This window comes from Hypomesus nipponensis, chromosome 19 (assembly GCF_054491055.1).
Source record: "Hypomesus nipponensis isolate SF chromosome 19, ASM5449105v1, whole genome shotgun sequence".
Lineage (NCBI taxonomy): Eukaryota > Metazoa > Chordata > Actinopteri > Osmeriformes > Osmeridae > Hypomesus > Hypomesus nipponensis.
The window spans coordinates 8,904,838-8,927,565 of NC_140379.1; the positions used below are offsets into that span (position 1 = coordinate 8,904,838).

At 44.3% G+C, this 22,728-nt stretch overlaps 1 protein-coding gene across 1 annotated transcript; it reads left to right on the plus strand.

Annotated features, from left to right (window-relative positions):
• Nucleotides 1–1,232: 1,232 nt before the first annotated feature.
• On the plus strand, nucleotides 1,233–22,582 carry ano1a (anoctamin 1, calcium activated chloride channel a). Its single transcript, XM_084682344.1, has 27 exons — nucleotides 1,233–1,441; nucleotides 2,187–2,216; nucleotides 3,533–3,726; nucleotides 6,099–6,443; nucleotides 8,178–8,276; nucleotides 8,523–8,674; nucleotides 10,164–10,218; nucleotides 10,634–10,685; nucleotides 10,836–10,891; nucleotides 10,983–11,024; nucleotides 11,872–11,936; nucleotides 12,230–12,364; nucleotides 12,992–13,152; nucleotides 13,944–14,026; nucleotides 14,149–14,160; nucleotides 14,581–14,652; nucleotides 15,270–15,344; nucleotides 15,443–15,644; nucleotides 15,743–15,854; nucleotides 15,972–16,029; nucleotides 16,350–16,450; nucleotides 16,688–16,830; nucleotides 18,116–18,268; nucleotides 18,388–18,440; nucleotides 18,868–19,052; nucleotides 19,312–19,417; nucleotides 20,134–22,582. Exons 1-27 carry the CDS (start codon nucleotides 1,375–1,377, stop codon nucleotides 20,368–20,370), a joined length of 3,045 nt encoding a protein of 1,014 aa, XP_084538470.1. The 5' UTR covers nucleotides 1,233–1,374; the 3' UTR covers nucleotides 20,371–22,582.
• Nucleotides 22,583–22,728: the final 146 nt, after the last annotated feature.

Below are 22,728 nucleotides of genomic sequence, written 5' to 3' on the forward strand. Positions count from 1 at the left end.
CCTACAGTGTTACAGAACCCTTTGTAAAAACGTGGGAATGGGTTGCAGTTTCAGCTTGCCTCAAAGTCGTATTGAATGGTTGGTTGTACTAAGGTGTGCCACTTGTAAGTTTCCATCGGAGGCTACTGCATCGGTGAGTCCTGAGTGAGCGTATTCACCGGTTTAATGGCGTTACAGCGGGGTTAGCGTCCTTAAGACTGACACATTTGTATTTACATTTAGTAGACGCTCTTATCCAGAGCGACTTACAGTGAGTACAGGGATATTCTACCCCGAGGCAAGTAGGGTGAAGTGGACACCCAAGGACACAACGTAATTTCACACCGCCGGGAATCGAACCGGCAACCTTCTGATTAAAAGCCCGATTCCCTAACCACTCAGCCATCTAACCCTCCACTCATCCACACTCATCCAGAGTCCCATAGTCTGCGCAGTCCCATGTTTTATTTATATTTTTTACTATGGTCTACATTAATTAAAATGCTCGTCCACCAATCGACTGAGAGCAACTCATGCCGGAATCTTAGCACAATGAAGATGTATATAGCCTTTTGAAATGAAATACATAAAAAGTCCAATTTAATTATACAAAAGGCCTATACAAAACTGAGTTTGCATTTCTTGTCTTTGCATAGATATTTGAATATCTTAAAATTGATTTACGCACAGGTGCGTAAAATGCAAACTGATGCTGTCCGCATTCCGATTTTTCCCCATAGATGCGCTCTGCCGTGTGGAAGCGCCCCAAGATATTGAAGCTTCACCGGTAACACTTTAGAATAATGGTCCGTTGTTAACAAGTAGCTATGCAGGAAGTAATAGGTAGTTCTACATTAACACGAATTTAATACTATTAAATACTATTGTTTTTTTGTTTAGTTTTTTACAAAATACTTCCTTGCAAAAACATACTTTGAATTCTGACAGATTCAATACCCCACGGCTAGCACTATCCCGTCTTGTAGGTGCTGTTAGATCGTCGCGTGGGCGGCACCAGCTGGCTTGCTTCTCGCGCTCCCCACGCTGGTAGTGATGCGCAAAGAAATGATGCTGAAAACCCAGTTGGCACGACGCACGCGGTGGGAGGGAATACATCCTATAAGGCGTGTTATGATGTGGGAAACACTAATGGATTAGAGTGGGGCTATAGAAGCACAGCGACTTTCCCTCCGTAAAGACTGCAGGTTGTCACTAACACCAGGACAGAAGGCGGCGAGGCCGGAGACGCACCGTGGGAAACCCAATGTTTACATGCAACGCCATGGCACTAAACCCACAGGCGTAGTGGGTAGTTCGTCCGCAGGCTAGATGGTTACCGGAAAGCGGGGGTTATAGGAATATAGTCTGATCGGATTGTCCGGTTTTAAGTATCTAATGGAAAAACGAGGTGACGGAAACGTCCCGGTGGAGACCGTTGACAGTCTTGATAGGAGAGGATCCGGTAAGCTGTCTCGTTCTGAGAAGACACAATTTGAATGTCCAAACATTCAAATTTATGAGAACAGCACCATATATTAATATTGCATAAGGATAGAAAAGTCTCGAATGAACTGGAAAGTAGGCTTTCATCCCTGATTCAACAAGCTGTTCTTTTTCTGTGGAATTCGGAATGATCCTTTATATTTTACCACACTTTATATTTTATCAACAAACATGATAAATATTTTTTGTATTTGTGTAAGATTCTTGACTTATTAATTGTTTGGTTTATGTGCAACTCGCAGTGCTGCCTATTCCAGTCCAGTGTTGACAGTATTTGAAAAGTGTACAGTAAGACCCATAGATTCTTATTTATGTAAGCACGAAACACCGATGCTTTTTTTTCAGTCAAACATTTCATTCGGAAAATAGATGCATGATCAAAGGAATAAATGGTAAATGGGCTGCATTTATATAGCGCGTTTATTAGCGGCACCCAGAGCGCTTTACAATTTTGCCTTTCATTCACCCATTCATACTCACACTCAAACATACCGACGGCGGCGAGCTGCCATGCAAGGCATGAATAGTGAATAGGCCAACGATGTCGATAACATCAAAATATAGTCGCTAAAATATAAATTGACTGTAATTATACAGCTACAATTATAATACAAACATTATAAGTAAAAATAAGAAGCTGATACTAAACCAGACCAGAACGCACTATTATGCTCGCCTAAATAATTGTTTTCTGGTTTGGGCAGCTCCTTCAGTGGAATTGTATCATCACAAACGTAAGGCGACCTTCCTGCTCATGCACCCCAGTCTGAGTCCTAAACTGTTTTACTGTAGTAGTCAGATTATAACAGGGACCTGCTAGTCCATCATCTATCACAGTCTGATGATGGGAGTTGGAAGCTCTCCCCTGCATGGCCTGAGGAGAGCTACTGTGCATGGTTCTCTTAGCAGCATGCACATCTATTGTAGTGAAAAGATAGAAATCTGTAAGGGATTGCTTTGTGCTCCCTCTAAACTGCACGCTCACATTCACCAGCTGGAGCCCTGCAGCAAGGAGAATGTGATGTCACAATTCAACAACTTTCAAGCATTTGTCTGTAAAGACTGAAGACTTGTCATTCAGGCCTGCTGGAGCCATGCAGCAGGCCAGTGCAAGCCCAGACCCTAGTCTGCAGGACCTGGAATGATCAGGGCTGCGTTTCCCAATAACGATGGATCGTGGCAACTATCGAGCAAAAAACAAAACCATCGATATTTCTTATGTGTGTTTCCCAAACATGCTCGTAAGGTGTAGGGTAATCTATGCGCTTTCAATAGTTACAAATTTTCAAGAGACACTACAAAGTCTTTGGGGACGGCCCGTAAAACTAAGATCCGTCCTACAATGGATTCTACGATCAATTTAGGCTTATAACGCTTTCGGGAAACGCAGCCCAGACCAACACCTTTCCGCTCCATAGGGGGGGGGAGGGGGGGGGGATCTGTGTTCAGACTAGTCTTTCACTAGAAAACAGTAGGTCAGTCATGTCACCAATCATGGACATAAATTGCAACACTTAGTCCCTTGTCCCCAGCGAAGAGGAGGGGTGGTGTGGTTGTTTGTACATGGCGGCCTCCACCCTGTTAAGATGGATCCCCATTTGATAGAAAAGCATGTTGGGACCAAACTTGTCTGGATACATAAAACACATAAGAGTCGTTGTTTGTGCTTCTGCTGTAGCTTTCTAGAGCTGATGTAAACACTGGAACACAATTGCAACCCCTACACGCGAGGTGAGAAATCAAGTGAATATGAGGTATTTAAATCAATATTGGAACAGGCTTGCTTTGGAATGGGCGTTTTATACAACCCACCTGGGATGCAATTTCTCATAGAGGGTACGCAGTTACAGTTATAATGCATTCCAGGCAGCATCTACTGACATGAAGCAATGTGGCAATGTACCGTACCTGAGCAGACATCATATAATTCAGCCAAACATTACTGATTCACCTGCCACCTGAAACACTTGCACTTAGATCCAGACTGGCATGTCTTTTTGTTTGGTATTGATTGAAATTGACTTCAAATTCCCCTTCCCCCTTCACTCAGGCTCCCTCCCAGGTGAGACCTTCATTGTCCATAACCAGTCTGGAATAAGTCTCCCTGAGCAGGAGCAGAGTGCCACCATGAGGAGTAAAGACAACTACGTTTCCGTCCCATTGGAGGAGAAGTTTCCTGAGCCGGGCCTTCTGGGAACCACAAAGGAGACTCAGGACGACTGCTACAACCAGTATGACTCCATAGTAAGTACATAGTGCTCTCGAACTGGACCCAATGCAACTCAGCCACAGAACACAATATAGCTCAAAGGAGAACGGAACACAGTAGTAACAAACCAACCCAGGCAGAAAACGGAACTTTACTACCTAACCCAAGCCAAGAGGAACAGAGCCAACAAAGCACAACACAACAGGGCAGAGATTGACACAATTGGTCCATTCTTTTTACTTTGAAGTATTGGCACTAGTCTGCTTCTGTTTGTTGTTCTGTGTTCTCCTGTCCTTTGTTTTGAGTTCACTCTGCTCCATCCTTCTGCCTCAGGAAGTTGAACACCCTCCCTTATCATTTGGGTACTCCTGCTGTACACGTTGATGATACTTCCTGTTCTCTCTAAATACGCTCATTAAAACGGCTTTGATGCTGAGCTGAGAATGCAAGAATGTAAATAAGGGATGATCCTCTGGTTGTACTCTGGGGTCTGTGTGGGGAGTACAACAATCTCCACCAAACCCAGACAACACTGATAATTATATTAGCAATAATTACTGTGTTAATAAACATCCCCAAAACCATGTCTCCAAAGGCAGTTAATAGCTTTTGAAGTCAGCCGAGAAATTCTGGTGAAGACCTTTGGAGATGTAATGAGACTTTAATTGTTTTTTTAAGGGATAAAAATGTAGGGTGAAAAAGTTACTGTTGGGTCCATGGATCAGTGTGCTGATAATTCTACATCTTGCCAGCTTCAGACACAATGTTTCAGGATAAGGTCCCGAAACGAAATGATGGGCTTATGTAATACCCCATCAATTCCCTGTGTTGCATTTAAACCAAGCTGGACCAAACCTTCATTAGGCTGTGCACATGTTCTGTGTCTGTACCCGCTATCACAGGTATATAAAGTTCACATGGTAACTTTACTGCAGAAATGATCATGCTTATAGGGCTTATCGAGGTTATCTACGCATCATGTTGTTAAAAAGAGAGTGATGTTCTCTAGGCTACATACCGTCTCTGCTGCAGAGTTGTTTATCATCGCTAAGTGTGCATCCTTCATGTTCTGTCGGAGGTGGCTGGGTCAAGTCCCCTCCCTCAGGTCACAACTGTACAGTGAATCAGCGTGGTCATTAGACCCTGACCCCCCCCGCCACCCACCCCCCCCCCTCCCCATCCCCACCTCTGCTGAGAGTGATAATGTATGCTAATACGTGATCTAGTGTATGCCTGATGATGCCTCTGTAGACCTAGGCTGAATAATTGCTATGCAGGCTGGCTCTGTAGTGTTCTGCTGATCTCTGCTCACAGCAGCTGCAGGAGGGTGTGGGTGGTGGAGGGAACTCTGGTAAGGACGCTGGAGATCTCCGTTCCTGTGTCTGTAAATGGAGCTCTCCTATTGGTCCATGGCAGTATACTGTGCTGTTCACAATGCATCCTCCTCCCGACCTGGAGGGACTTCCTGTTGTGAGGGGGCTGAGGCTGGGGCCGATGGGGCTGCTGCTCTGTGTGGGGAGTATCAAGGCTGGATTGTGTGCCGGGGCTGAAGAAAAGTAAGGGTGGGTGTGAAATACTGGTTGATGGATAGAAGATGAACAACATGAACATTTAGTGAATATTGTCCATTTTATTTAACCACATATTCAAGTGCCCATAGCCTAGCTGGTAATACTCATCCTTGATCCTTATATAGCAGCCGAGCTCCCTTATCATCTTTGTTTTAAATTCCAGTATATGTACTATAGTCCTTAGAGCCTCAACATTAAAAACATAAATAGGAAATTACAAGAAGATAGTGTGTTTTGGGGGGCCAGTGTGGATTATGCGTCACTGAGGACAAATCTCCATCTCCAGAACAAACAGCTGCTGATTAAAGGGACACATTTTCTCTGCATCATCTGCACCCCACCCCCATCTCTCCCTAACCTCCCTGACCCCCTCCCCCGACCCCCACATCCTACCCTCAGCAGCACTGTCATGTTTAATCTGTCACTGTCTAAAGTAGCCTGACGATAACCATGCCCTTAAACTATAGGATTGTTGTTTTTATTAAAGCCAGAGATGAGGTCAGCCCTCACAGGCCTAGTATTATGGGATGGCCCTCCATGATTTCTACTGTCTGATGGGATACGCTAGTTATTTCACAGTTGTTATGACTTTGATGGGATTAGGTTACTTTATGACATAACATGTGATATTCCTTGGTAGACAGATAGATTATTATCATGGTATATCTCAGTAGATGAGTGGATGACTGAGCTATGATATAGGGGTGACCTAACATAAAGTCTGGGAAACTGCAGGTCTCACCTACAGTTTAAAGATGCCACGTGTCTAAAATTGAGCTTTTTACACTGAAACTACAAACCCATGTGTTCACAATTTGGTCCCCTCCCTCCCTCAGTTGCTGAACTCCCTGAAGCCAGACGGGGCCCCGCCAGATCACGGCATGGGCCCGTACTTCCAGGATGGCAAGCGCAGGGTGGACTACGTTTTGTCTTACCAAGTCCAGAAGCCTGCCAGTGTGCGGCGCAAGCCCTCGCGCTTCTCGGACAACGCCCTGGTCCGAGGCCTGCGACGCAGCCTGAGCTGGACACGGAGCCGCCACGCGCCGCCACCCCGGCAGGACCCAGAGCTGGCCGCACAGGAGAACCGGCTGGATTACCATGACGATGACCGACGCTTCAGACGACAGGACTTTGAGGAGAACCTGATGGAGATGGGACTAGAGCTGGAGAGAGATGAGGGGGTGAGGACCGGTGAGGTAGAGGAGTGGAGGGGTGAGGTGAGGTGCAGCAGAAGGAGGAAGGAGGAAGGTAGGAAGATGGGGGGTGAGGTGGTGGAGGTGACAGGTGAGGAGATGTGGATGTAAATGGGAGCCTGCTGAAGATGGGTGGTAGGTGTTGCAGAGGTTGAGAAGAAAGGGGGTGTGTAGGGTGGATGAGGTTGAGGAGATGGAAAAGGAGGTTGGGGGGAAGGAGGGGATTTCTAGACGACTAACACTTGCCTGTCTGTCGTCTATATATTGATATTTGCTGATTACATTCTCTTTAGCAACTGGATAACAAATTAAATCGCCTTTTACTCTAATTGGTTATTGACACCAGTGCTCCCCAGGTTCAATACCCTGGTCAGGGCTGCTGGAGAGAGTGAAAGTAGCCGGTGCTCACAATTTGCCCCGAGGAGCTGCTTGTGGTAGATATGTTGGTCTGATAGAGAAGACACTTTTCTGACAAGAATGTGGTGGAACAAGTCTCCACAGCGACACAGCGGACCTTTGTTTTCACTGTTGTGGCTTAATCTTTGTATTTACATAGTGACAGGCTTTTTAACACCAGCATACCTCCACCAAGATTCAAATGCCTGCATAGAAACAACTAGACAAACCACCCCATTTCTCTTTCTTTCTCTACACCCTTCTTTTGTTCTCTCTTTACCTTTTTTCTATCTATCTATATCTATAAAATGATATGATGAAAGGGTATATATATATATATATATATATATATATAAAAAATCTCTTCCTCTGGAGGGAGAAATCTATATTTTTTGGTGAAAAATACAGCAACTGTAGACTAAGACAGTTGTACATAGTGGGTAACATATACAGCTAGACATCAATGTGAAGCTAAGGAGTGGAGACGTGTGGACAACCATCTGACAAGCAAAGAGATCTCATGAACACACACCGTCATTGTTGGTTTTAACCCTTAACATAGAAAAGTTGATTGACGAGAAGGAAAGTCTACCATTGAAACCAGCACCCACACCCCTGTAATGCATAGTTTACTACACAAACAAATACACCCACATACACACACACATACAGAGAAAGGTATTGAGACAATCATCATGAAGATTTGTGTGAACGTGTTTGAGAGAGAGTGTGTTTGTGTGTTCTGGCTGTTCCACTGCAGTACAGTCAGTCTGCAGCGTTCGGAACAACAGACAGGTCAGAACCTTGGAGTGGGCCGGGAGGATGGGAGGATGGGAGGATGGGAGAGGAGGTGGAGGGAAGGAGCGCAGGAGAGGAGGAGTGCAGGAGTGGAGGACTGGGGAAGTGGTTTGGTGGCGCAGGAGAGAGGGTCTTATATAAGCACTGCTGTTTATACAGGAGACAGAGGAGGTAACTTCTGTCCTACACTGTATATCCTCTGTACATACTCTGGACTGGAGATACAGGGGGGGGAGGCGCAGGCAGCTGGAGAAGAATCAGTCAAATCAGGTCATTAAAGTGACTGTGTAATACCATTATACTTCCTATATATTGCGCATGAAAGGTTATAGAACAGCAAATGATTGGAAAGTAAAGTATATTGTCTGTCATTGAAACAGATTATTGTAATGTGAGTGAACTGAATGAAAAGCTGATTGCAGATAAAGCTATGATGGCAGGTGTGTTATGTGAAAGGTTTCAGTGTGGAACAGTATTCTATTACTCTACCACTTCCTTCCTTATGCCCATACATGTCTATGTCCCCAGAGTAAGATTCCTGGGATCGGCTTTGTGAAGATCCACGCCCCCTGGAACGTTCTCTGCAGAGAGGCGGAGTTTATGAAGCTCAAGATGCCTACCATGAAGGTATTTCAATGTCTATCAGTGCACACTACATATCTGCCTTTTATGACATTATTTGTTATAAAAGAGCTGTAACACAAATAAAATCATGGTTTGATTTGATTGGTGATAGGAGGAAGATCTACCTTATAAAATCAGCAAATTACAGGTTTGATTTGAATTATTGGACCGTCAACCACATTGGCTGGGAAACACAGTTGACCGGTTGTTCTCCTCCTCGGTGCCCACACTCCCTGTTCTGTCCTGCAGGTGTACGAGGTGAAGCAGGGTAGCAACCTGGTGGAGAAGGTCCGGCTGTTCATCCACAAGGTGACGGCTCCCCTGCACCCCAAAGTGGAGACCAGCCGGCAGCAGAGCGTCAAACCGCTGTCCCATCCGTTCTCCAGAGAGAAGCAGCACCTGTGAGTGTGTCAATACTTAACATCTAATTCTCACACTGTGGCCTGTGCATCTGGGAGTACTGATACTATACGACCTCAATACATCTTCTGTTCCCTGCCGCCAGAGAGAGGATTCTAGCATGGGGACTGCTGTGGTCTTGCTGCCTCTTAGCCTGGGAGTTTGTTATACCGTTATGTTTGTTAAATTATGTTGTATTAATAAATCCCATGGATTTGGTACTTTTAAAGGTGTTTGAAGTAGTTGTTTTGGGTCAGTGGCGGAATGTTTGTTCGCCCCATAGGACCACTAGGGTTGGCGTGTAACAATTGGGGGCTTGTCCGGGATCGAACATCCATGAGGTAGATGTTTGTAAAGTAGTGAGTAGCTAATGGCTTTTGTGTTGCATAGTGTTCGTCTCTTTGTTAGATAATTTGTTGCTTCTTTAGCGCTTTTGACTGGTACCTACCTCAGTGACCTGTTGTTTTTGAGAGCATCCAATTAGATAGCCGTCGGGCAGACAATAGTCTTGCCACTTTATTTTGCCTTTTTTATTTTTGGTGGTATACCTGGGCGTGGGTACGTTTTCTGAGTGTGGCAGTAGGCTTTGTATTGGGTCTGCTACCTACAAAATGCTATACGACCAGACCCTAGTTTGGTTCGAAACACGCGCTCTGTGGAAACGTTTAGGCCTCTTGATCTGGTGAATTATCCACTGCAGATATTTATAAAGGGGTTGGATTTTGTTTCTGTCTGAACATGGGCCAACTGAAAGCTCTTCACCGCAGCACCTCTCATGGCACTGCTAGGGCCAAGATGTCTCTTGGTGCCTGTGTTCTCTGTCACCCTGACAAGTGGCTGTGGAGAGAAAGACACTGCTATTGCAGGAGTGCGGTCAGTGTGTTGAACCTGCAGACTGTAAGGAAGTGACAACAGAAGAAGTGCAATGTGTTCAGGAATGTTATTGTTTAATTCAAGTGTGTGTTAGTGTCTGGTGCAGGAGCATCCTGTCGGTGTGTCTGTGTGTGCGTCACAGTGTTCTTTTACCACAAAGCTGATTATATTTTCATGGTACCTATAATTCACATTTCACGGGCAATGACAGTAATCACCTAGCCGACGCTAGCTGGACTGAAACAAATGGAAAAGAAATAGCTTGAAGCCTTTTACACAGGCTTGCACGCACACACATAATTACGCACATGTGCACCAAGGGACATACACAAAGTTGTGTACCCACACACAAACACACGAGGGCACACAGAGACACATGCACGTACACACGCTGCTGACTCCTCTGTCATACTGACATGTGTAATAAGGATCTTACAACTGCTACAGGCTCTAATCATGCAGTGAAACCTGCTGCAAAACGCTCTATGGCTGGCTGGAAGGTTGACTGATGTATCTGGATCGTTCATGCCAGGATCGCTGGCATTCATGACCGATATATTGGGTTCCGGTTATTGTAAAAGGATTTTAAGATGATAGTTGTTTTGTTTTTGTTCACAGGTTTGATCTTTCAGACAGAGAATCCTTCTTTGACACCAAGACCAGGAGTTCTATCGTAAGTGTGTGTGCGCGTATGTTTGTGTGTTTTTCTGTGTGCAAAGTGCCTGTTAATACAGCTGGCCTCCAGAGCACCACTCCATTAGTTGAGTGAAAGTGTTTGTAGATTAGAGTCAAGTGTTAGTAGATTAGAGTCCCAGAGTAGTTCATGTCTGGCACAGGAACACTAGTAACACATTTTAGAAATGACCATCTACACATACTGTCAATTTAGGTTTATTTTATTGTTCGCACCCACTGCAATGAAGCCAATTGGACCAGTCTGAAATGTGTCAGTTGTGAGGTAAATCAAATGTACCTGGAAAGGTAATCACCACAGCTGTCTAAGATAGAGATCCTTCTGTGGTCTGTATGGTGCCTGTGGGAATGTGGAATCAGTGTGTGCATGTGAACATATTTCTGTCCCTGTCCAGGTCTATGAGGTCCTGAAACGCACCCGGTGTAGTCAGGTCACTTACACCATGGGTAAGATTTCTCTCTACCTCTTGAACGAATCCTCCCCATCTGTCCAAAAGCCCATCTGTCCACAGCCAGAGCTGTGTTAGGTTTGATACTGAAGCTTGAGTGTGGGATTTCCATGTTAGAAAGTGAAGCTTCTCCATTTGACTTCAACAGGACTCACCAGTCTCCTTGGCAACGCTGTCTACATGTCTGCCTACCCTCTGCATGATGTGAGTGTTACATCACATGAACTAGACCGGCCCACGGAGCTATGCTACATGTGTAAAAACATGGACGTAACCACGGTGATCTGTGTTACAGGGAGACATTGACAGTCCCACTGATGAGGCCAACGACAGGAAGGTGAGCGGTTAAAGGTCACATGAGCACGCACATATACACAGGGGCAGAGCTCTAATAAAGAGCTACTCTGACTTTCACCAGCAGAATAATTATACTGTTTGCCCGACGCGTTGGATGTGTCACCAAGGCAACCGCTTTCATTTCTGTCTGGGTGGTTTAGGAGTATAAAAGCTCACACACTTGCTCACACTCACATGCACACAATTACACACACACACACACACACACACACACATACACGCTCACACAAGAACCACACGCTCACACATACAACCCTGGGTCTCTCAGTACTCTAATATGGAGGGTAATGCTGCTGAAGTTTGAAATTGCTTCTCTTGAAGCTGTTGTGATTCTGTAGGACCTAACAGCCCATTATGCCCTTCACATGACCTTGGGACATGGAGTAATGCATCATCCTCCTTCTCCATGTCTGGGGTGGAGGTCAATCAAAAAAACTGTATACATTCCTGTATTACATAATAATACAAATCATCATAGTAATAATAATAACGGTAATAATTGCAATTCATATTTTTCTTTAATTATCATCGTATAAGTGTTACAGCAGTTATACAGTATCCTGTAGTTGGAGTAGACCTCAACCTTAACCTGAAGTGTCGTAGCTGCAGGACAGTTTGTTGGTGAGCTACCCTGAATTATAGGAAAGCATAACGTTCCTACATGACAGGCTTGGCTCGAGGGGTGTGATTCACCAACACACACACGCTCAAACATATTCACACACAAACACAGACACATGGACAGACTTCCACAAACACACACACACACACAGTTTAAATTAGGAGTTTTAAGGTTTTTATTTTTTGTCCCTCTATGCTCTTTGTAGCTGCTGCACGAGGAATGGGCAAGTTACAGCGTGTTCTACAAATACCAGCCCATTGGCCTTATCAGGTAGGAACACCACCCTAGGACCAGAACATGGGAACTCACTTTACTAGTACCACAACAAAGGAACCAACCTAACCAATAACAGAACTTAGGAACCCACCTTGCCAGTGTCAGAGCATAGTAACCTCTCCACTCCAGAACATAGGAAACCACCACATGAGTAACAGAACACAACATCAAATACCCTCAGAGCTTCATGGATTTAACTTGTTTATTAACTGTTGGTTGATTCCATCATATCTCCATGTGCATGTTCGGGTGATGTAAGGGTCAGTGAACTGTCTCGTCTCTGATAGGAAGTATTTTGGGGAGAAGATTGGTCTGTACTTTGCCTGGCTGGGCGTCTACACCCAGATGCTGATTCCTGCTGCCATCGTGGGAGTCATCGTCTTTCTCTATGGCTGTGCCACCGTCGATGATGACATCCCCAGGTGCACTCTCCTACTCTCTCTCTCTCTCTCTCTCTCTCTCTCTCTCTCTGTCTTTCTCTTTCTTTGTCTACACACACACCAACACACACTATCACTGAACACAAACAGAGTTGGACCAATCAGATGTCCTGAACAGGCCTCAGTGAGGCGTCTTGTCACCATGAGGACTCTCTAAGTGACAGCAACAGAGGGTGGGCTAGACACACAGTGCGACAGACTGATTCAGGATTATTTCTGTTTACCACTAAACAAGGATTTAAATTTGTATTTTTAGATTTTTCAGTAAATCCAGACGTGTGCTGTCCTAGGGCCAGATCAGGAGTATTGTAGGCTGGAATGATTCAAAACCCAATTGTAGAGGTTTTACAGGGTCTATAGATGTGTCTGTCTCTTTAATCAGATAGATTAATTTGCTACCTTGTTAAATTTACATTTATTCATTTATCAGACGCTTTTATGCAAGAGAACTTTACAAAAAGTGCATAGGTCAATGATCTTAAACACTGAGATTGTCCCAAACATTGATGAACTGTCCGCCTCATTCAGGCTTAGTAATGAGCTTGATTATGTCACCCTTCTACCACCCTCCCTGTCTCCCCCCACTCCCGTCACCCCTCCCTCCTCTAGTATGGAGATCTGTGACCCAAGGAACAACATCACCATGTGCCCCATGTGTGACCGGGCCTGCAGCTACTGGAAGCTAGGGACAGCCTGTGGCACAGCCAGGGCCAGCCATCTCTTTGATAACCCTGCCACTGTCTTCTTCTCCATTTTTATGGCTCTCTGGGGTGAGGGTGCACACACGCAGTAACTCCCACTCAAACACACATGCTCACACACACACATGCACCCACACGCACGCACACACAAGCATCTTTCATGTCTTGTCAGCCTGCTTTGCCATCTGCCACCCAGCAGTAGAACGAGAGCAGGGCCAGGTCGTCACAGTTACAGAGGGATCGTTGGCCGTTGACATGCAGAGATCTCTCCAGACCCCTCCTCCTGCAGCATCTGTCTAGATAGAGCTTAGCTTCCAACAGGCTGGAGACTTCACTGAGTCATGTCGAAGTAGGAATGCACCGAATCCAGGTTTCGGATTCGGACGAATATTGGGCTTTTTTTATAGGGTTCGGTTTCGGCGGAATTGGATCTTGAGATAGGGTAAACATAGGCATAAGGTAATTGTCAAAATAGTTTTCCCCACTTGTCTTCCGGGCATAATGTTGTATTTTCTTTTGTTTTTGTTACAATAAAAAAATTAATTAATAGATACACTTCTGTGGACGTTGCTCTGGATAAGAGCGTCTACTAAAATGACTAAATGTTTACTTCATTAATGTAGGAGTAGGATTCGGAGTAGGAGTAGGTATTCGGTTTTGGATTTGGCCAAATCTTAACCAGTGGATTCGGTATTCGGCCGAACCCCAAAAATCTGGATTCGGTGCATCCCTATGTCAAACCATACCTTAGGGTCCTGGAGATCAATCTTGTCTCATCCAACACTTGCCACATCCCCCTTCTATGCACCTGTTGCCTGGGGTGGTGTTGATGTTGTTGTTGATGTGTTTATCTATGCTAGCTGCCATGTTTATGGAGCACTGGAAGAGAAGGCAGATGAGGCTCAACTACATCTGGGACCTGACAGGCTTCGAGGAGGAGGAGGTGAGCTAAATACCTGGGTCCGAATCACTACCAAGAAGTTAAAATGTTCATATTAAACATTGTTAGACTTTGAGAGATCCAGTAATTGTTCTGTTCTCTCTCTGTGTTTGATGTTCCTGAAGATGGCTGTCAAGGTTAGAAAAGATACGATTTTGTTTACCGAACCTTAACCTCTAAAACCTTTTGCAGACTGCTGACACACAAAACTGTCAAAACTGCTACTAACAATGATTTATATTCCCCTCTATTTTTTACACCGCTCTCTATCTCTCTGTATCTCTCTTCCTCCTGTTGGTTTCATCCTAAATATTTAATGCTGATGCCCTGACTGGAGCTCATATGAACCTGTTTCTGCTTCTGACTGACAGCTGCTGCCGCTACTGCTTCATTCACTCATTCACTCACTCACGCACACACTCTCTCTCACACACACACACACAAACTCTCTCTCACACACACACACACACACACACACACACACACACACACACACACACACACACACACACACACACACACACACTCTCTGACTTACCCTGTGTCTTTCCCTTAAGGACCACCATAGAGCTGAGTACGAGTTCCGGGTCATGCAGAAGAGACTGAAGATGGAACGCCTCTCCCCAGAAGTATGTCCTCCCATTCCTTGCTTCCTGTCCCTCCTCTTCTCCTCTTCTTCCTCTCCTCACATCTCTTCACCTCTCCTCTTCCTTCCCTGCCCCATCTTCTCTCCTCCTCTTCTTCTTTCAAATATCAGTATGTTGCAACCTCAACAAGGCTCATTGATTCTTATGTCTGTCAGTTAAGCCCCTTTGGCTAGCTAGATAAAAGACACACACATACAGTACATTCTCTCTGTGTCTCTCTCTCTTTATTCCTCCATCTTCCCTCTCTCTCTATTCCTCTCTCTGCACCCCCAGCCTGTAGCTTGTTATCCAGCCTTGCTCATCTGGAAGGCCAGTCTGTGGCAGTCCTGACCCACTTATCAGAACACTCCTATAGGATGTGACTGACGCTGTGACTCCAAAAGGCTGCATTATATTAGCCTGGCCAAGCCACAACGCACACACACCCCGGGCTACAGCTGGGCAAGACATGGAGGCTTTGTGCACTGTCTGAGGCCTGTGGTTTATTTGTGTATATCTCTCAACATATTTTGTACATGTCTGTGCTTGCATGTTGCGTCTATGTGGATGTGTGTGTGTGTGTGTGCTCGTGTGTGCATGTGTGTGTGTGTGTGTTTCAGACGGAGAAGGTGAAGCTGACGTGCACTGACAGGATGCCAGCCTATCTGACCGCCTTGATCATGATGATCTTCATGGTAACTCTCCTCTCCACCAGTATCATAACTGTCAGATGCCACAGTCAAGCCAGTTCCACTTCTTCTTTCCCTAAATATCTGTTGACCTCTCTCTGCAGGTATGTGTGACCTTTGCCATCGTGTTTGGGGTCATCCTGTACCGGATCTCCATCAAGGCTGCACTGCACATGAGCTCCTACCCTGCCGCCCGCTCCAACATCCGCGCCACCGTCAAGACCACCGGAGCCATCATCAACCTCATCATCATCATCATCATGGACGAGGTCTATGGGTCCATAGCACGCTGGCTTACCACACTGGGTATGCTACTGGTTTGAGTATAAAAGGGGATGGGTGGGGCTAAGATGGGCACCCAGAGGGTTATTGTCATTGGCTGGTTTTCTGTCTGTGTGTCCCAGAGGTTCCGAAGACTGACAAAAGCTTTGAGGAACGTCTGATTGTAAAGACCTTCATCCTGAAGTTTGTCAATGCCTTCACTCCCATAGTTTACCTGGCCTTTTTCAGGGGGAGGTGAGTGGCTCCCTCCATCACTCTTTTTGTCTTCTTTTGTTCTCTCCTTATTTCACTCTCTCTCTCTAGAAATGGATCCTGTCTCTAACCGTGTGTTTATATGTGTATTGTCCTAAGGCTGGTGGGTCGCCCTGGAAACTACCTGTACGTCATCGGTTCCTACAGGATGGAGGAGGTGAGAGTTTCATCCCATTGATCACAGAATATTCCAGTTGATCTAGCTAAACACATGTGGCTGAACGGTGAGGGAATCGGGCTAGTAATCTGAAGGTTGCCAGATTGATTCCCGGCCGTGCCAAATGACGTTGTGTCCTTGGGCAAGGCACTTCACCCTACTTGCCTAGGGGGGAATGTACCCTGTACTTACTGTAAGTCGCTCTGGATAAGAGCATCTGCTAAATGACTAAATGTAAATGTACATGTAAACAGACAAGTGTCTGTTGATCTGTGATTTGCATCTTTCTGTTTGATTTCATCCATGCTTGGTTGTGGCAGTGTGCCCATGCAGGCTGTCTGATGGAGCTGTGCATCCAGCTGTGCATCACCATGCTAGGAAAGCAGCTCATCCAGAACAACCTGTTTGAGATCTGCATCCCGTGAGTATACACACACATACAGTACACAAAGACACCCCCTCACCCAACATACACATGCAAACATACTCTTGTATGTCACACCCAGTGATGTGACGCAATACAATACAGCAAAGGGACTATCATGATCTAAAAAGATAATGGTTTGGGACATACGCCCATTTTCTTTTGTACTCTACTAAATCACCCACAAACAACCCCCCCCCCCCCACATACACACACACACCCTGACACAAACAGAAAGCTGAAGAAGCTGATCCGGAGGAGGAAGTCAGAGATGGACTCCCAGCAGGAGGCGGAGTTTAACAAGACACTCCAGCGCCATGAAAAAGACCACTTCCTGGGTCCCTTTGTGGGACTGACTCCTGAATACATGGAAATGAGTACGTACTAATAACTAACATTTAACAGAAAAACAAAACTACACATCATAAACCAAATACAAGTCCTTAAAGTATATATACATATTTTCGACTCCTGAGAGCCAGCAATTCATTGAAGTCTTCTACAGTGGACATTGGTTTTGGGCTAGTAACGTAGCAAGCCTACTGTCCTTTATTTTTATATATTTTGTCCAATTGAGAGGACATTCGACCTCTGATTGACAGGAATAGCCATGTACTGTAATTCTACTTAGTTAATGTCATTATAGATGCATAACCATAGCAAAGTCTTCAACTTACAATATGTTTCTTGGCCTAAACACTTTCGATTATGTAAAATGTGAACATTAAAAAGGAGGAGGAGAATGCACTGATCCAACTGTCTCTGCAACTATACTTCTTTCACTATCCTTCCATCCTTCCTTTACTCTATCGCTTCACCCTTGATCCATTCTTCATTATACACTTTCAGATGGTCGAATGAAAGTGATCCTTTACCTGTATAAAGGTGGAAAAATTATATCAATATAAATTACACATGCACATACATATTTTCCTTCTGTTATAAACACCAAGACTAAACGAGACTACACACTACACATGCGCTAAAGTCCTTTATAATTGGTGTTTCGGAATAAGGAAACATTATTTATTTGTAGTGTCAAACATCTTTTCCCCAATGTTGATATAGGTCATTTAATCTGGATAAAAACACTAATGAATGATACGGAATCAGCTTGTCTCCATTGCCATGGTAACAGTGCTGGTTGATAGATGAGCAAAATGACCTTTGACCTGTAGTTAGATGGACAGTGCTATTGGATTGAGTGAACAGAGTATTTGTAGGGCTTTCAGCAAAAGCAGCAGTCGTGTAATGTGGGAGAGATTGACATGGACAACCCTGACATAAGGAGAAAGATTAAAGGCTTAATGTCCTGAACCCTCTTTCTCTCAGCTACTATTTCCTTTACACTATCCTTCCACTACTCTATCCCTTCCCCTTGTCTTCCTTCATTCATTTACATATCCATCCACCCCCTTCCTTCCATCTCTTTAATCCCTTCATCTTTCTACTTCTACACCAATCCACACCGACTGAGATCTCTCTCAATCCATCCATCCATTCCTTTTTCCTTCCATCCATCTAGCAACCCTTCATTATACACTTTCTCCAGATCCTTCACCTGTTTAAAAAGTGGGAACATTTGGAAGCTGAATTTAGAAAACTGTTATGCGTAAATATCCCAAAAGACTTGGTGTAATAGTAGATTTTTCCTTGTTCCAGTCATTCAGTTTGGGATGGTGACTCTGTTTGTGGCCTCGTTCCCACTGGCTCCTCTGTTCGCTCTGCTCAACAACATCATCGAGATCCGTTTGGATGCCAAGAAGTTTGTCAATGAAGTCCGTCGACCAATTGCTGCACGTGCCAAAGATATTGGTAGGTGTCTAGGATCTCCAGTCATAGAGCCGTCCGATCGTAGAGCTGAACTTGGTTGTAACAGGTTGTTCTAAGTGTTTGATCAAGACCGTTGGTAACATTGACTCCCTGTGTTCCAGGAATCTGGTACAACCTTCTGAGGGGCCTCAGCAAGGTGGCTGTCATTGTCAATGTGAGTACCTATCTGCTAACCGTTACCAAACCCTGACCCCAAACTCTCTGCTACCTGCTCCTACACTGGATATCAACATGTGGTTTATGAAGCCTTTTAACCTATCAGTGCTAAGGTGAGTTGCTGGGGCCTTTCTGCGTGGAGTGTGCATGTGCTCCCTGAGCTCACATGGGTTTCCTCCTCAAAGAACCCCAATATGAAGCATGTAGAACAGATCGCTCTCCTGCCCATGTCCCTGACCAGGACACCCCCAGGTGGCGGCCCACTACTGTTCCTGCTCACCCTGGAAGTTGGACGGATGGAACGGGGGGAAAAGGCAGAAATAGAATTTCTCCTGTGTGTTCCACAGCTCCCTGCACACACGTGTTTGTTTTTACCACAATGTGAGATCAGTAAAGGAATGTTCCTTTTCTCCTCTCCTCTACAGGCATTTGTGATCTCCTTCACCTCAGACTTCATCCCCAGGCTGGTGTATCAATACATGTACAGTTCAGACGGCTCCATGCACGGCTTCGTCAACCACACACTCTCCTACTTTAATGTTACTGACTTCCAGCCAGGCACTGCCCCTGTGGAACCAATGCACCTGGGTTACAGCGTGGAGATCTGCAGGTATGGTGTGTGTGGTATGTGCGTGTGGGTCGTTTAGGCTGTATTGGGAATAAAGTGTGCGAAGTAAACAGTTGTGCCTAATAGACAGGTTTATAGAACTACTCCCTAGTGCAGCAATGTGATCCTTTATTGATTCTGTTAGCTAGATTTCCAGCCGGTGCCATTATTGACTTCCGTAAATTGCCTACCACAGCTGGCTATCCAGGACCCAATTTCAATTAGTGTGTGTATTTGTGTGTGTGTGTGTGTCTGTGTCCAGGTATAAAGACTACAGAGAGCCCCCCTGGTCCAACGAGTCCTACGAACTTTCTAAGGAATTCTGGGCCATCCTGGCAGCGCGCCTTGCGTTTGTCATTGTATTCCAGGTCAGAGGCCACTCACTAGTCAAACGCGTGTTCTCTAAACACTCACACGTGTAAAGCGCATGCTGTACATCCAAAACGTGCCATTCATATTTGATTATTGAATATAGAAAAAAGCGCAATTTTAATATAGTCTTCCTAAAAATAAAAGGCTTTGCACTAAACATCATATTTCATATGTGTACATTGGTAAGTACTCCTCATCATCCATGTTTCAGAGTCAACACAGAGGAGTGATTTAGATGAGAGTGTTATGAAACTGAGAGCTCTCAGTGGCGCTGAGAATGGACGGCTGTCTTCAGAACCTGGCTCTGACAGGGGATGTGTAAACAGAACCAAGTCCATCATGTAGGATGCCATGCAGAACACCTATCTAGCACTGTCACTCTGCCGCTATGCTCTCTGTGGAAACTAGCCCTTGTGTAGGATGGTATTCAGAACAGACATACTCTGTAATCCCTGTAGACACCTGGACCCCTCTATTCTATTCATGGAGGAGAAGAGACTCTCGCTCTGTTTTGCATCCCATTATGGATGTAGGTCTTGTAGTTCTTGATTTACTGGTAACGGTGTAATGTCAACATTTCAGATATAACTATTGGGGTCTCCCAATAGTTGAGTCTATTGGGATGTATGTACAGATCATGCATATATAATTCCAATCTATACTATATTTATTAGAGTACATATGAAGTGACAGTTGTGTCTCCTCCATATAGAACGTGGTGATGTTGATGAGTGACTTTGTGGACTGGCTGATCCCAGACATCCCCAAGGACATCAGCCTCCAGATCCACAAGGAGAAGATCCTGATGGTGGAGCTCTTCATGAAGGAGGAGCAGGGCAAGAGGCTTCTCCAAGACCCACCCCCACATAACCACACAGCCAATCAGAGCCTGACTCAGCCTCGCTTGCGCCCCTCCTCCCATACTTTCACAAACAGCTCTAACTGTTAACTGCTAACCAGCAAGCTAACAAGCAGGTCCTTTTGTCCAAAACTCTGGTCTAAACTAGTCTGGTCTTGTCTAGTCTTAATTGATGTGGACTGGTATGGTCTGGACTGGTTTAGGCTGGAATGGGCTGGACAGGGTTATGACAACTGTACATAGCAGAGACTCTGTGTCTACAACTGCTCCATTCCCCTGACTTGTAACAAGTTGTATACAACCTGAACCCATGTCAAATTCTTTCTCTGACTTAGTTTTCCACTTGTCCACTTTTTCTTTCCACTTGCTCGCTTAAAGCCCAAGGACAAGGGGATACTTTAGGGGAAAGGATGTAGAGAGGAAAGGGTGACATCTCTATGACTGTCAAGTATTTCACAGATCATGAAGCCTTGCATCCTCCTTTTATGAACAATGAATCGCGATGTTGGAGAATACTTTTTCTTTCTGGTATTCTAACTTATTTTGTTACGTTTGCCTTTATATGAGATCTAGAGGATGTCGGGGCACAGATTGGCAGAGCTAAACAAATCCTGACCTTCTGTCAGTCTTCTCTCTGCTCCTCTCAACGTCTCTTTGGTCTGGGTCTGTCAGCCTTCTCTCTGTATAATAGTATAGCTCGTAACTCATTTTAGAACAGCTACATGTTTGCAATATGTTTATGATGTCGATATTAAGCCTACTCAGCAGATCTTAAAGGTTAGGAGGTGAGACAAGCTTTTTCTAGACGCACATGGTGTTCTGAGCAGGGAAACATGAACAACATGATAATATCTTGATTCATGCCAACTGGATCAAATGGGTCTGTGTCTGTTAGCTAATCATTGGAGACAACAGTTGAGGTAAGATTAACTGACAGGATAATTGACTCTGGGCATGGCGCAGGATTTAAGTGCCAATGTATTACTCAAAAACAAAGATTATAATCTACTACTTCTTTCATATATTTAAACAATATTTTTTATTTTCAATGGGGGGCTTGACTTAAAGTGAAACAATTGCGGAGACCAGAGGAGTCTGTGGAGGAGAGGGCAATCTTCTGTCATCTAGTTCTATATACTTTGTTAATTTATTTGACTTTTGATATTTACTCTGCATTTCATGTCAGAGATCTGTTGAAATTCAAAAGTTTCTAAAGATCTTTCTGAGGGTCAGTGTCATGTTTAAAAAACAGGTTTTTAACCTGCACACAAAGGGTCCTGAAAAAGTACAATGACTGAAATCTGATGTGGCAGTGACATCATCATGATATTGAGTGGTAGGGTGGGGGCTGTGTTGCTGTTGTACAATCTGATTCTGACTGAATGACTAGAATGTCAAGTTGATGTCTGTGTTTGGGAAAAGGACTGATGTTAGATCCGGCCTCTTGTATGTTAGACAGATTTACTAGATAGAGAATATAGCTAGTATCTTAGAAATAGTGGGTATGTATTGTGTTTAATATATATATATAGTATAGCATACTATACAATAGTACAAAACTAATACAGTTGAAGATATAGTACAGGGAATGCTCATATTGAGGTAGTAGAATGTGCAAGAATCTATGCCAAGATTTGTACACTGTAGATGTTCAGCTGTAGATGTACTTGCCATTAACACACACCCACACCTCTCCTCCCTCAGACCACAGGAATGTGTAATTTACTTGTAAGATATATTTTTCAACAATTCTGTCCTACATCTACCTGTATTCGTGAGTGACAGATGTTTCTTAGCGAGTGGAAAACTGGTGTCCACAGAACAAGGGGTCTATATAAGGGAATGCAGCAGTAGTTCCAGATTTTCTGACATTTCTCACTCTTCTTTTATTTGATCTTTGCTGCTGTAGATAAAGGAAGACATAATGATACCAATAACTAGACTTTGTGCTTGACTTCTAACCAATAGTCAAATTGATTTCAAACACTCCAGTGTATCCCCGAGGAATCTGCTCCAACTTTAAAGAAAAACATTTACACACCACTCTGGTTGACTTTATTGGTCAGTAGAACCAGAGCAGTTTAATCTTAGTATTTTGATTACTCTATTGCTTCTTTACTCCCAATGTTGCTGTTGGACAGCTCTGTGGATGTCTATTTATATTGTACAGCACTACAGTTGGGTTCTCATATCTATGAGGTACTCTGCACAGACCTCTCAGGTAGGTTTGTTTTCCAGGGGTTAACTGATTGCAAATGTATATATTTTAAATAAAATAAGCTAACTCAAAATTTAAAATGTCCTGCTTGTGTATGTGTCAATATTCATATGAAAACCAGCAAAAAGATGAAAGGGAAGATAAGTAGATTAGCTGGGGATCTGTTTTGTCTTAATATAGCATTAGGTTAGATTAGAAAACTATCTAAATTAGGAAATAATCCAAATAAA

Excerpts from the sequence above, each read along its gene's own strand:
- ano1a (XM_084682344.1), top strand. The coding sequence starts at position 1,375 with ATGGAAAAACGAGGTGACGGAAACGTCCCGGTGGAGACCGTTGACAGT. Across the intron at positions 1,442-2,186 it reads TCTTGATAGGAGAGGATCCG|CTCCTTCAGTGGAATTGTAT; the intron begins GTAAGCTGTCTC and ends TGGTTTGGGCAG. Across the intron at positions 11,025-11,871 it reads ATGAGGCCAACGACAGGAAG|CTGCTGCACGAGGAATGGGC; the intron begins GTGAGCGGTTAA and ends TGCTCTTTGTAG.